This window comes from Pelophylax lessonae (genome assembly GCF_965119305.1).
Source record: "Pelophylax lessonae genome assembly, chromosome: 10".
NCBI lineage: Eukaryota > Metazoa > Chordata > Amphibia > Anura > Ranidae > Pelophylax > Pelophylax lessonae.
The window spans coordinates 77971490-77985684 of record NC_138777.1 but is presented as its reverse complement, the minus strand read 5'-3'; the positions used below and the strand labels follow the sequence as shown (position 1 = coordinate 77985684).

The 14195-nt window shown below is 42.2% G+C and overlaps 1 protein-coding gene across 1 annotated transcript in view; it reads left to right on the top strand.

The window, feature by feature from the left end:
* TH (tyrosine hydroxylase) overlaps window positions 1-14195 on the top strand; it is a 113506-nt gene that overhangs the window by 95855 nt on the left and 3456 nt on the right. Inside the window, exons 9-11 of the mRNA XM_082271093.1 lie at window positions 1583-1652; window positions 6391-6447; window positions 9917-10012. Of these exons, the coding sequence (XP_082127219.1) occupies window positions 1583-1652; window positions 6391-6447; window positions 9917-10012 (223 nt within the window). The remainder of the gene's footprint in view (window positions 1-1582; window positions 1653-6390; window positions 6448-9916; window positions 10013-14195) is intronic.

Here is a 14195-nt window from a genome sequence, read left to right as displayed (position 1 = left end):
GCTGCCGCCACCATATTTGACAGTGGGGATGGTGTGTTCAGGGTGATGAGCTGTGTTGCTTTTACGCCAAACATAACGTTTTGCATTGTTGCCAAAAAGTTCGATTTTGGTTTCATCTGACCAGAGCACCTTCTTCCACATGTTTGGTGTGTCTCCCAGGTGGCTTGTGGCAAACTTTAAACGACACTTTTTATGGATATCTTTAAGAAATGGCTTTCTTCTTGCCACTCTTCCATAAAGGCCAGATTTGTGCAGTATACTACTGATTGTTGTCCTATGGGCAGAGTCTCCCACCTCAGCTGTAGATCTCTGCAGTTCATCCAGAGTGATCATGGGCCTCTTGGCTGCATCTCTGATATAGACCTAGACATATATAGGTGTGATAGTAGCAGAAATATATGCTTGCGCTAATGAAATAATTAACACCAATATAGTTACACTCCTATCACACCTATATATGTCTAAGTGTAAAATACATATAAGTATGTGTGTATATATACCACTATACACAAGTTCAGATGTTTTGCCTGCCTCCAAAAAAACCCAAAAAAATACCTGCAACAACACACCTGGGTGTTTTTTTTTATTTTTTTGGCGCTAGCGTTTTTTTGGGCATTTTTTTGGGTTCTTTGGAGGCAGGCAAATATCTGAACTTGTGTATAGTGGTATATATACACACATACTTATATGTATTTTACACTTAGACATATATAGGGGTTATAGGAGCGGAGCCATATTAGTGTAAATGATTTCATTAGCGCAAGCATATATTTCTGCTACTATCACACCTATATATGTCTAGGTGTATATATACATATAATTATGTGTGTATATATACCCATATACACAAGTTCAGATGTTTTGCCTGCCTGAAAAGACCCCAAAAAATGCCCAAAAAAACGCTTGCTACTAAACCGGCAAGGTGTGAAATGAGAGAAGCCACTAACCTGTTCTATAAGTGACAAAATACAAACAATCTTTTTTTTTATGGTTCTGGACATGCTACAGAGCTGAAACTTCACAGGTACACTTTTTAGACCCCCCAGATACTAAATCCAAAGAAATTTTTATTTTTTTATTTTTCAATAATTGGCTCTCTATCAAAAAATGACAATTTTTAAGAACTTTTTTTTAGTGTGATTAATAGTCCCTGGGGTATGACCCAGAACCCTAGGCACTTTTTAGGGGCATTTATTGGGTTTTAGGGCTTCAAAATTGTGTTTTTTGATTACCGAAGTTCGGGTCCCATTGATTTCAATGGGGTTCTGAAATCCGGGCCGAACTTTTGGGAGGTTCGGGTGTTCTGGTCGAACCAAACTTTTCAAAAGTTCGATCATCCCTAGTTCCAACATGACTGCGCATATCAAGGTCCAGAAAGACATGGATGCCATTAAAGTTTATGTGTGTAAGGGCAGGTGTCCCAATACTTTTGGTAATATAGTGCATGTAAGTTAGGAAAAGCTAGAAATCATGAGGTTTTTGAGTTGAATGAAGTATAGCAAAATGCAAAAATGAATGTGTGAGTGCTATTTACTATTATTTTTAAGATAATACAAATTCTTTATTTTTCATTATTCCACAGGGATTGCTGCCATGAGCTGCTGGGGCATGTTCCTATGTTGGCTGATAAAACATTTGCTCAGTTTTCCCAGGTTTGTCTTCTATCGTCTGTTTGATTTAGGATTGTAATATAAGTACACATCAAGAAAAACCTGCTGTTATATAGCATATTTTGTTTAATGGGTGTTTAATGGGCAAATGTCAGGTTTCAGAATGGAAATGTAAGAGACTTAAAGGTTAAGTGCACCTTTAAGGCTCCATTCACATATTGGCTTATCGGATCGTGGGCAGAATCTCCTGCGATTCTGCCAGTGATCCCAAATCATCGCAAATTGCTGGACGCCCATGCAATTCCCGTGACTTGCAATGGCACCCCAAATGCCTGTCACCCAAAAATAATTTCTTTTGGGGCGTCAGATGTCCCACGATTCTGTTTGCATGATTTTACCACGATTCCTCAGGCGACACTTGCGGCAAAATCGTGCCGCGTTTGGGGTGTCATTGCAAGTTCCGGGAATTGCATGGGCGTCCCGTGATTTGCAATGATTCGGGATTGCGGACAGAATTGCAGCGATTCTGCCCACAATCCGAGACGCCAATATGTGAACAGAGCCTAAAGTCCAGCCATTTTTTACACTACCCATACTGTCCAGAGCTGAGACAGTGTTCCAAGCTGCTGGCATGGTTTGTGGTCATTTGCAATTACTGCAGCCATAGCGTGTTTCTGACACATAGAGAAGATGGCAGTGGAGCCCTGAGCTTGGCAAGAATTTAGGTGTTTTGTCACCAGCTGTTGCGGTAGTGCCAGTGGTTTGTTTACCGATTTTCCTTTTCAAAGAAAATTCATAATAACACTATAAACTACCTTAGTGTTCTGCAAAAGACATTCCGTTTTGGTTTAATGCTTATGTAGCCCTGCCCACAAGGGGGTGGCTTATTACCGTATCCTCTTCATTTCTTCGGCCCTGAGCTTGCTCCGACCCAACTGACACTATTTGTTCTGTCATGCTGAATGATTGAGACCACAAGTATTGCAGTGAAGAATCAATTTACTGCTTTTGTAACTTTCAAAATAAACAAGAGTATACAAACAGAATCAAAGGTAATGCAAATGTTGCTAAGGAAGTAGATCCTGAATTCCCAACCAAAGATGTAGGTTCAGTTCTGCACTCAGGATCTTAGAACGCAGGCCACACATTCATATGAAAATTAATACATATGTATGCTAAGAGGATTGCGCTCAGCAACAGTAAAGGCACATTGAATTTTAGTAGTGTACTTAGAGAGTGACCACAGATTATTATAACCACACTTAGTAACTTAATGCAGAAAAAACAATATAACAATGCTAGATTACTATCAGAGTGCACTCTGTGTACTAACGGGGGCCCCCTTTATGCTGATTGCAAGAGTCTCCTGGAAAGTGAGGCCTCACCAGTCTTCACCGGCTAGGAAATCACAACAATCCGAGGAAAGTAATTGTAATCCAGTAAGGGAAATTATGATAAATTGTAGGCCCCAAAGTAATCAATAATTGTAATCCACAACGATATGAGTAGAACAGATCCTGATGGGTCTCAATAGCTAATAGCCTAGGACTGAATAAAGGGCTTGAGGCCTAGTTCACCCCCCCCTTGCACTATGTGTATAACTGCAGTGTCCAGTGGTTTAACCACCTTAGTGGTATCCCCGAGCGTGACTCGGGGTGGATTTTCTATGCTAGGATCGGTATCCCCGAGTCACGCTCGGGGTGGATGTGCAGAGCACACAGCGGTGTCTTACCTTCTCCTGGCGATCCAGCGATGATCTCCCATTGCTGTTATCGCCAGCCATCTGAGATCCCCGCCGCTCGTCCGTCCTCCGTCGGTCTGATGATTTCCTAGTTCCGTTCCCTGCAGCAGCAATGCTGCATGGGAGCGGAACTAGGGAGGGAAATTCAAACGTTGAACGTTGCACAAAACACAAACACACACATAACATTTATATTATATATATATATATATATACATATATGTATATATATATGTATGTATATATATGCATGTATATATATATATATATATATATATATATATATATGCATGTATATATATGTATGTATGTGTATATATATATATATATGTATGTATGTATATATATATATATATATATATATATATTATATCATTGATTAGATTATAATTCATGCGTTTGTGTTTCAAATTTATCACATCTGGGATGTCTACTAGAGTCTTGTTTTGGTCAGGTTTAAGTCAGTAATTACTAAGAATTGTAGGCCTATAATACATAACGCCAAATTTCCATGAAAAAATTGTACCACTTTTGGTACAGAATTCCTGACATAATCATACCGCCAGGGAGGCTAACTACATGTCAACGCGGCCTCGTTAAAGCAAACAGTCTGGTAATCTTGCTCTGACTCAGCCTAGGTCTGCGATTAATGCGGGTGTAGGTACTGGATGTCTCTCACCCAAACCAGGAGCTCCGCTCTCCTCCGCGGCCAGACCCTGCTCTGTTCAGCGTCTTTTTTCTGCCTGCCAGCAACCTTCCGCTCGGTCACGCTACTGAGACTTCTCCACACACACCGCCCGCGTCAACTCCGGTGTCCGCCACTAGGCCTTGGCCTATTCTCCTGCGATCCACAGCAGCTCTTCCCCTTCCTTCCAGTGCGCTGTCCCCGAGGCAAGAGAGCATGAGTCGGTCCCGCCCCCTTTATAAAGATACTCCCAGCAAGCTTGGCGCGTCCCATTGCTCCCTGGGAGAAGGGTCTCTCTGTCTCAGCAGTCTATGATCCTGGCTCCTCCCGGACTACATTTCCCATAACTCCAAAGTCACTGTCTTTGCAGAACTTTAATTAACAATAACAATGCCAGCCGTGCGACCCGGCTACATCTACAACCACTTTTGTAACAAAATTGATATCCAATTTGAGGTCAGTTCTTTAATCAAGCCTGTACTTAACCATTTTGACGCCTTAGCTCTTAAAGGTTTATGATCAGCGCACCCACCATTGTTAGTTTAGCTTATGACAGATGCCAGATGGCTAATCGATATAACTTGGTCTCCTTTATCACGTGCAGACTCCAGCAGTGGGATCTCTGCAATTGTGCATCAGTTACCAGAGCTGCACACCTACTATAATTATTATAAAGGTTCTTACTCTGATTTACTTCTAATTTGTTTCTGTTTTATAAATGATGAAAAATTAAAAGGAGTAGAAACACCTAAATGTGGACAGGGACATACAAGCTCCGAGGTTGGCAGGAACCAAGACAGAGACTATAGGAGGGAGATATAGGGAGTTTGCAAAAATGTAAGCACATAGCTAATGACGCAATTTACCAGTTTCCTCCTCCTGTCCTCCTAGTACACACAATGAAATTATGACGAATGATCGCCTGTTTTTTTTTTTTGCATGTTAGTCTCCATATCAAAAACAAATAGGTTGCTAAAGTATGAAAATTCATGTATGGCAGAATAAAAATTCGGAAGTGATGTAATGTATATGTATTTGTAATGTATTTGTATTGTATTTTCAGACGAAAACTCTATTGATTAAACAAAAATTGTGTGATCTGGTATCGTACGAGAAACATTTTCGTGTTTGTCTCTTTAGATAATTTCAGACGAAAGCTGTGTACTAATGAACAAATTATCGTACGATGGCTTTGAAAGTGATATTTTTTGTACGATATTCTGATCGCGTGCACGGGCCTTAATCCTTTAAGAATAATTTTTTTACCTGTAGCACTGCCCCCGTAAGGACTGCTGGATATCCACTCTGCGGGTCCCCCCTGGTTACCAGCACACGGCTATAAGCAAATGCAATCTTTACATTCCTCTTGGCTCTCACTTCAAAAAAACAGTCCAGGGGTATTTGGTTGTTTTTGTTGTTTATTTTGTAATGGGGATAGGAGAAGGAAATAGTGGGATACTCCAATTTAAATATATTCACAATATCTGAGGACTTCTATCTTCTCTACTTCGTTTGTAGGTATGGAACAGCCAAGCTGTTAATTCATCCTGCCTCTTAGATGAATGGGGATTAAATCTCTTGCTTTCTTTCAAGATGACTTGGTGGACAATATCTAATTTTATTCAGGATACTCTCCCTAGCATCCTCTTTCTGCCGATACCTGTCCACTGACTATCCTATGAGCAGGGGCGGCTCCCCTCAGGTCAGGCCCCTTGACACGAATCCCTGTACTCATGATACTGCAGCCACAGGGTCTCCAGTGTCTCCCCTCTCATTCAGCTTCAATGGACCTCTGGGTTCAGCTCCTCTCTAACGCTCCTCTGGCCCTCAGGATGACCTCCTGCGACCGCATGGCACCTCTACAGAGGAGGCGGAGACAGCTGCCCCCTCCCTCCGGGACTCCGCTCTCCAACGAAAGACCCCAAGCACATGTGCTCCTGGCTTTTATATAGTATCCCAGCATGCACCGAGGTGACCTGCCCTCTGCCAATCATCAGGACTGTATCAAAAGCCTATGCACCCATTCGTCAGGTTTCGTCCCACTGTCCAACATGCCTCCCTATTGGACCAGCGTGAAACACACTCTAGATTGAAATAATTGCATACTGAGCACAATGAGCAGACCTCACTAACAGATCCTGCTCCCTGGTAGGCAGAGAACAATATAGATTTACCTGCAGCCCCTCTGGTAAGCAGACAGAGCTTAAAACTGTACTGTCTCACTAGCACCTACCTAGGAGGGTGCTACATACCCAGTAGTAGGTGTTTAGATTTTGTGATGTAGATATTGAGGATCAACTGTCTGCACCTATCTTCATACCTAGGCATCTGTTTTTATTTGATGTTTTATGCAGGACATTGGACTAGCATCACTGGGAGCCACAGATGAAGAAATAGAAAAACTGGCAACTGTAAGAGCTGCTAAATGTTTGTATGTATGCACATTAGAAAAATGCATTGTTTTTGTTGTACTCGATCGAGCATTAGCATTTTATAAAGAGTTTTACAAAGATTTTTGAACTATACACTCTGGTCCTATTTTACCAGTCCATACCCATCATCCTGGTCCCTACATTCTAATCTTCTTATTCCTAGTCATTAAAAACGGATTTCTAAGAATATTACATTAACCACTTGCCAACTGTATACTGTATATATACAGCGGTAAGGTGGCTCTTCTGCGCAGGATCACGTACCTAGTACGGGTTGGGGGTGTGCACACGTCGCCACAGCAGGAGCGAATCAGTGGGTCCGGAAGACTTGATTTCCGCCAGGACCTGCTTATCGTTTGGGACACAGGCAGAACGACGGTCTGCCTATGTAAACAAGGCAAACTGCCGCTCTATCAGTAGGGAAGGCATTGATCCTGTGTTCCTGTAATATTCCAAACAAATAATTCAGCCAAGTGCTCACTCCGAAGGGAAAGACCGGCGTGCTGCTCTCCTCAGGCAGGGAACTCCAACATGGGTGCATGAAAGAAAAGAAACAGGAGGCGCAAACACCTAGTACGTTACCCGTGGTCACCGTTAAAAAATATTTTAATAAAATGCCAAATGCATACTCACAGACAAGAAGAATATTAAAATTGCATTACAAGAATCCACCACACATGGAATGGAACATGTCCTTGTAGATAGCACCACTAACGCGTTTCGGGAGTCAAGCTCCCTTTATCAGAGCTCTGATGAATAAAGGTTAGCAGGGAACCCCACTGACAGCTGATGACACATTAGTTGTTAAGGATGCGACAGTTGGCTTCCTGGCCCACTCCTTAACAACCAGCTTCAAAAAGACAAAAAAAAAAAAAAAATAAATGCTCTGCTAAACTCTGTGCACTGGCGTTTAGCAGAGTTTAGGAGAGTGTAGGAGACGTTAGGACAGCGTTTTTTCTGCCAAAATGCACTGGCAGAGGGTTTTTTTCTGCCACTAAACTCTCCTGCCAAAAAACACTACTAAAAGCCTATGTGTGCATGAACACATAGGATAACATGTAGGGGAGTTTAGAAGCAGTTAAAAATAAAAAAGTCTGACACCTGAAACTCCCAATGTGCATGAGGCCTTAGTGAAAGAAGCCATGACTGATGATCAATTTTGGGTTGCCTCCTCATTTTGGGCTTAGTTCTGATTACTACAAAAGTTCTTGTTTCCTGGAACCTCTGTTTGGGTTGACCTGGCTTCAGCACTCCACTCAAGGCTCACTTCTCTATATGACCACATACTCCTTCATGCTAGCATGCTTTCTCGAGGGGGTCCTTATGGATGCATTGTGGGCCACTTTGGGTGTCCTGTTGCCTGCCTCTTGGAGAGGGTTGTGAAACCAGCCCCATCTGAAAGGATTAAGATTGGTCCATCGGACCTCCTATGTGTGTATATTCATACAAATACCCATTGCTTTTCCTGAGGAAGAAACATATTTCTGAAATGTCAGGATTCATATACAGTAAGGAACTCACCTGGGCTGACCGTATGACCATTGTCGGCTGCCCCTTGGGTGTAGTTGATGTACCAGGGTATTGACAGTACTGCATAAGATTTTTCCATAAATGCAGATACTTATGTTCATTTGTTGTGATGTTATTTTATCAGGACCTTGTGAGAAATAGTAAAACCTATATGTTTCTAATAAAAAATGGCATTTGCCTTTTAGACAAATTTAATATGTGGTTATGCCTTTACCCACTTCAGTTCCAGAAGGTTTTACCCCCTTAATGACCAGGCCATTTTTTGCGATTTGGCACTGCGTTACTTTAACGATAAATTGCGCGATCGTGCGACGCTGTACCCAAATACAATTGATGTCCTTTTTTCCCCACAAATAGAGCTTTCTTTTGGTGGTATTTGATCACCTCTGCGGTTTTTAGATTTTGCAGTATAAACAAAAAAAGAGCGACAATTTTGAAAAAAAAAAACAACATATTTTTTACTTTCTGCTATAAAACATTCCCCAAAAAAAATAAAAAAATCTAATTTTTTATCAGTTTAGGCCAATTTGTATTCTGCTACATATTTTTGGTAAAAAAAAAAAATCCCAAAAAGCATATTTTAATTAGTTTGCGCAAAAGTTGTAGCGTTTACAAACTACAGGATAGATTTTTGGAATTTTTATTTATTTTTTTGTTTTTATTAGTAATGGCAGTGATCAGTGTTTTTAGCAGGACTGCGATATTGCGGCAGACAGATCAGGCCCCTAACTGACATTTTTGACACTTTTTGGGGACCAGTGACATTAATACAGTAATCAGTGCTAAATGTTATGCACTGTTACTGTATAAATGACACTGGCAGGGAAGGGGTTAACACTGGGGGTGATCAAAGGGCTTGTATGCCTAAATATGCTTACTGACTGTGTGTGCGTGGGGGGGGGTTCTGTGACAGGCACAGAGAGCTTGGGCGTGTCAGCTTAGCTGAAACTCCTGATCTCTCTCTGCCTGTGTGACAGAAGACTCGCCTGCTTTGTTTACAAAAAGCAGGCGGGTCTTCTGTCAGTCTCTCTGACGATCGCGGGAGGCCGTCGTCAATCACCGCCACGCTCCTCCCGCGGCCTGCCTCCCGCTGTGACTAAACACAGTGGGAGTGTGGCTCTGGCGGCGCGCGCGTGCCGCCGAGGCCTCATGCCCAAAATAGAAATGAAGGCATTTCTACATGAAGGCATCTGTCCCAAAGCCTCTACAATGAGAACTGAGCGATCGAACACCGCTGATCGCTCAGTTCTGAGCGCTCCCCGACCAGAGAGCTGCTGACTGTCAGTCACCGCTCTCTTGTCTGCCCCCTCCTCGCTCACTAGAGCGCTGGGCTGTGGAGGGGGCGGAAGCGGCCGGCTCAGGCTCTCAGCGGCTTGTTGAGAGGCTGAGCCAGGTGTTGGTCCCAGCACCTGGCGGATCCTGACTCCGTGGTCATGACTGGCATCTGTGACGTCAGTGGACTTCAGACTTTCTCTGCTGAAAATGGGTAACAGGAGTGCAGAAAGAACTGCACTCCTGTGATCCATCTTTAAGGCCAGGTTCACATATGCGCTGCCGCGGTTTTCAACCTTGGTTCCAGTGCGTTTCTGTTCACCCGTTCAGGTGGGATTTAGGTCCGAATTTTTGCCTGAAATGGACCAAAAAATGCACAGGACCCTATTGGAAACCACGGCCACTCCAGACATGTGTGAACCGGCTCCATTGAGAGCCAGTCACGCTCGGTGAAAACCGTATCTGATTCGCACATATGTGAACCCATTCCTAGTCTTTTAGTTGCTCTATCTTATTTTGAGCTGCTTCTGAGGAAAGGCAGTTCAGGAGCATCCAAAAGTTTGTGTACATGAGCCCTAATAAAAATTACTTCCAAAAAGGTATAGTGTTTATTTTCTAATATAGCCATATACTTTTTTTGTTTCAGTTATACTGGTTCACAGTAGAGTTTGGTCTGTGTAAGCAGGATGGTAAAATGAAAGCATATGGTGCCGGTCTGCTGTCATCGTATGGTGAATTACTGGTGAGTTATAAAAATAAAGAAAGAATCGGTGCTATTTTCTCAATGAGCAGAAAAACACTATAATAAATATAGAAAAAATAGAATAAAAAAATTCCTCAATAAAAGATGTCAGATGTATGTCTTAATCGCTATATAAACTCTGATTCCCTAGGAATCGCACAATCAAAAAATGGATGAATGTGACAAATGTGAAGTGTCAAATAAGTGTCTTGATCAATGTAGAAAACAAGATTTCCTAGGAATCGCAGAATAAATAATGAGTGAATGTGACACATGTAAGAAAGGAGGGAAAGTTGGAAATGACCAATGGGTAGGGTAAACAACCACTCAACTGGATATAAATCAAGATCTACAGTGCCATGAATCCCATACTATACAATGATGATAATAAAAAGCAAGGTAAAAATCCAATGTGCAACGTGCAAGATATGAATAAAGAAATAAGAAATCATATAAATAACAGGAATTGCATAATACACAGTGGTAATAAACTGCCAACAAATAGAGAAGGTAAAAGAAACCAATGTGCACTGTGCAGAGTAAAAAATGATGACAATAACAATGAATAATATCAATAAATATGACACAAATAATATAAAATTCAAGCGTGGTAAAGTGCTTAAAATAGAGGTAGATAATGCAAAATACACTAAGTAGTGAGTGAATATAATGATTCAATCAAAGTGTCCATGTGCAAAAAAACTTCATGTGCTCCAAATGCATGAGAGAGTGACTCTTGTGACTCTTCTAATTGCTAGCAGCAAAGGAAATGTGCCACCAAACGTGAGCTGATCCAAAAATGAGTGCAATGGCCGCTCACCTCCAATACACTCAAAATGAGCGTTTTAGTAAATATAACACCGGACTTGGCTTGGGGTCTTTCCTCCACTTCAGGGGCTTTGGTAGGGGGTCACTGGTAGGTTCTCCTCTCCTTTGAATACACCAGCCTCTGGGGGATAATACTTCTGTAATGGTGATGGCCAGGGTAAGCCAGGGTTATACGCTCAGATCAGGGATATATAAAGAAGGAGCTTCATTTTTTAGTAGGTTAATCATATATTTATTGGTAAAAAAAATAGTAAACTCACACAGTAAATAGCAGTATAACAGCGATAACAGCAAAGTACCCGCACTCAGCGGTACACTCCGATACTTCCGTTCTCGGGCCGTAGACCGGAAGTGACGTCACCTGGCTCCTCCTGACGCGTTGCCTCACTACACGTGACTTTTTCAAGGGTACAGTGAGTTATGCTTTGTCATCTGCTATGTGAAATATTTTTATATTTTTCTCTCTGTTCTGTAAACCAGTTGATTTGAATGCATAGTTGGCCACTGGGGCCCAAAGATTTTCATTGCTTCACCCTCTATCATTAAGGGCTCATTCACGCTGAGTGCGTTGATGGGTGTTTGTCTGCACTTGATCAACACAAAACACTACAAGGGCACATAGAAAGCAACTGTCTTTTATACAAATCATTCACACCACAAAACCTGTGTGATGTGCGGTGCAGTGTGAAAAATTGCAGACAAAGGGTGACACAAAGACATTTTGTGCACGTCAAATAAAATAGAAAAAATGGAAAAATAGGAAAATAATAGAAAAAAAAATAGAAAAATAGAAAAAATGGATGCGCTGGATCGCGTACCTCATCGATCCATCACCGCAGAGCAAAACAAACAGCTAAATGAGAAAAAAACCCTCGTCTTTTAGGTTTGTGATAAAAAATAGACATTTAAAAGCCCAGTTGACTTTTCAGTTAAAATCAGCTAAATACATTCCAGGTGCATCAAAATAAAATGGTGTGCAAAGTCATAGGCCCCTTTCACACAGGCGGACCGTTCAGATCCTCCTGTCCGTTTTTTTAGCGGATCTGAACGGTCCCCCCATGCATTCCTATGGGGCATCGGATGTCAGCGGAGACATGACCGCTGACATCCGACCCGATCCGATCCGTCAAATCTGGACGGATGGAAACCCTATTTTCCATCCGTCCAGCGGATCGGATGGGATCGGGTGAGAACGGACTGACGGTCCGTTGACATCCGATTTCCCCCATAGAGATGCATGGGGAACTGTCAGCTGTGTCTCCGCACACAGCACGGAGACACAGCTGTCATCCTGCTGCTCAGCGCTGAGAAAAACGGACTCCGTCCAGCGGACGGAGTGTGTGAAAGAGCCCTTAGGGTCCTATCACACGGGCTTTCTGCCCGGCGGACTCCGTTTTGCTCAGTGGGGATCGATCGGCCAATCCGCGCTGAGCAGGCGGATGACAGGTCAATCTTCGCTTACTTTGCAGAGACAGAGCTGTCAGATCTCCGCTCTCCTCTATGGGAGATCGGATGAAAATAGACAGCCTGTCCAATTTCATTCCGATCCTTTCCAATCCGATCAGAGTTTCCATCCATCCGGATTTCACGGACAGGATCGGATAGCAGTGGGTATCAGCGGACATCAGCGACATCTGCTACCCCACAGAAATGCATGGAGCCTCCGATCAAGTCCGCCTGAAAAAACTGACAGGCAGACCTGATCAGAAATCCCGTGTGAAAGGGGCCCTGAGGGCCAATTCACACCACAAAAAAGTCACCCAGATCCGTTTTAATGTATTTTTGATGTGTTTCCGAGTGCATTCCAGATGTTTTTCTGTTTTTTTTTACTTTTTTTCACTGTAGGGGGGTCTGGTGCTTTTTTGACACTTTTTACTGTGTTGCAGTACAGTTCTGAGCAGGAAAAAAGCAGCGTGTTGTACTTTTTTTTTCTGGAACTGAGAAGCACTGGAACGTACTGTGCTGGTATGAACTATTGGAACCCATGTAACCTACTATCCATGATTTTTTGATGCAGAAAATCTAGCACTGCACTGCATGTGGTAAAACTGGCCACACCAGTTCATTTCTTTAGAGAAAAGCCACAGCCTGACTAGAAAAGAGCTCTAGCGGTTACTCAGTAGGGGTGTGCTGGACCTCTGCAGAAAGACCACTGCCTCCATGCAGAGAAAGGGCCCTTCTCTACAGCATGCCTGCAAGCCTTTTCAAGGCTCTTTTTTTTTTTTAACAAAAAAGCTGTCGCTAAAGTAAATAAATTGCATTTTGGACATTATTTGTTTTGATGTATCTGGAATGTATTTAGTTGATTTACACTAAACATCAAGGTGAGCTTAAGGCTCGGTTCAAACTATGAATCGCACAGGAACCGCACCGCATCCCTGTTCAATTCACATGTGATTCATCGAGGTGCGATTGAGCTCATTTATTTTAAATGGGCTCAAATAGCACCACATTACAGATTGCACCAAAGACCTGCATGCAACAGTTTTGGAACCGCACCACAACAGAATCACATGATCGTTTTGTACTATGCGACCCGTTGACGACAAACACACTGCGTTTGCAATCTGTGCTTCAGGTGTCATTAATATTGCACTGACACTGGCTGTGGATTGCAAGGGCAGAGTGATTTGAACGCAGTGCGGAAACATGCACAAATCGCGACGTTTCCCGCACCGCATTAGTGAGAACCTAGCCTTAAAGAAGTTTGTGTTTTTGCTATTACAATGCTGATGTTATAAAATTAAAATGTTGTGGCTGAACAATAGTTCATTTTGATACTTCGAATTAAACTTACTTGAAAAATCTTGTTTCTCCCTGCATGCCATGCACAACAGCACCAGATTCTGCCTGCTTTAGTCTTAGTAAAGTCCCCCCTTTGTATTTTTAGTACAGCTTTGAATAAGATAAAGTATTTAAAATGTATCTATGGTCAAAATAGAAAATCAAATATTCATTTCCAAGTTTTTCTAGTGTTCCAATTATTTCTAGACTACTCCTATTCATTTGAATGATCTTAAAGTTTGTAAACTTATTTTGTGAAGTTTTGTCCTAGACTGACGATCTTAATTTACAAGCTCTTGCTGACCTCTGTAGCTGCAGGCATTGTGGAATAATGCATGAAAATGCCAAATGATTTCCGTAAATAATGCATTCTTTGCATTTTTTGTTAATAGGTTAATGCTTTGATGTCAGTAGCCTGCCAAAAAGTCATGTTTAACACTAGTGACACCTTCAGTGAGGTCCAGGACCTAGCTGTGCAGCCTGGCAAGTGTAGCTAGATCACAAAACTGCCTGAAGGGTATTTCAAATCCTTTAGCAGTTAGCCTGTCCAGATCTATCCATTTCAACATTG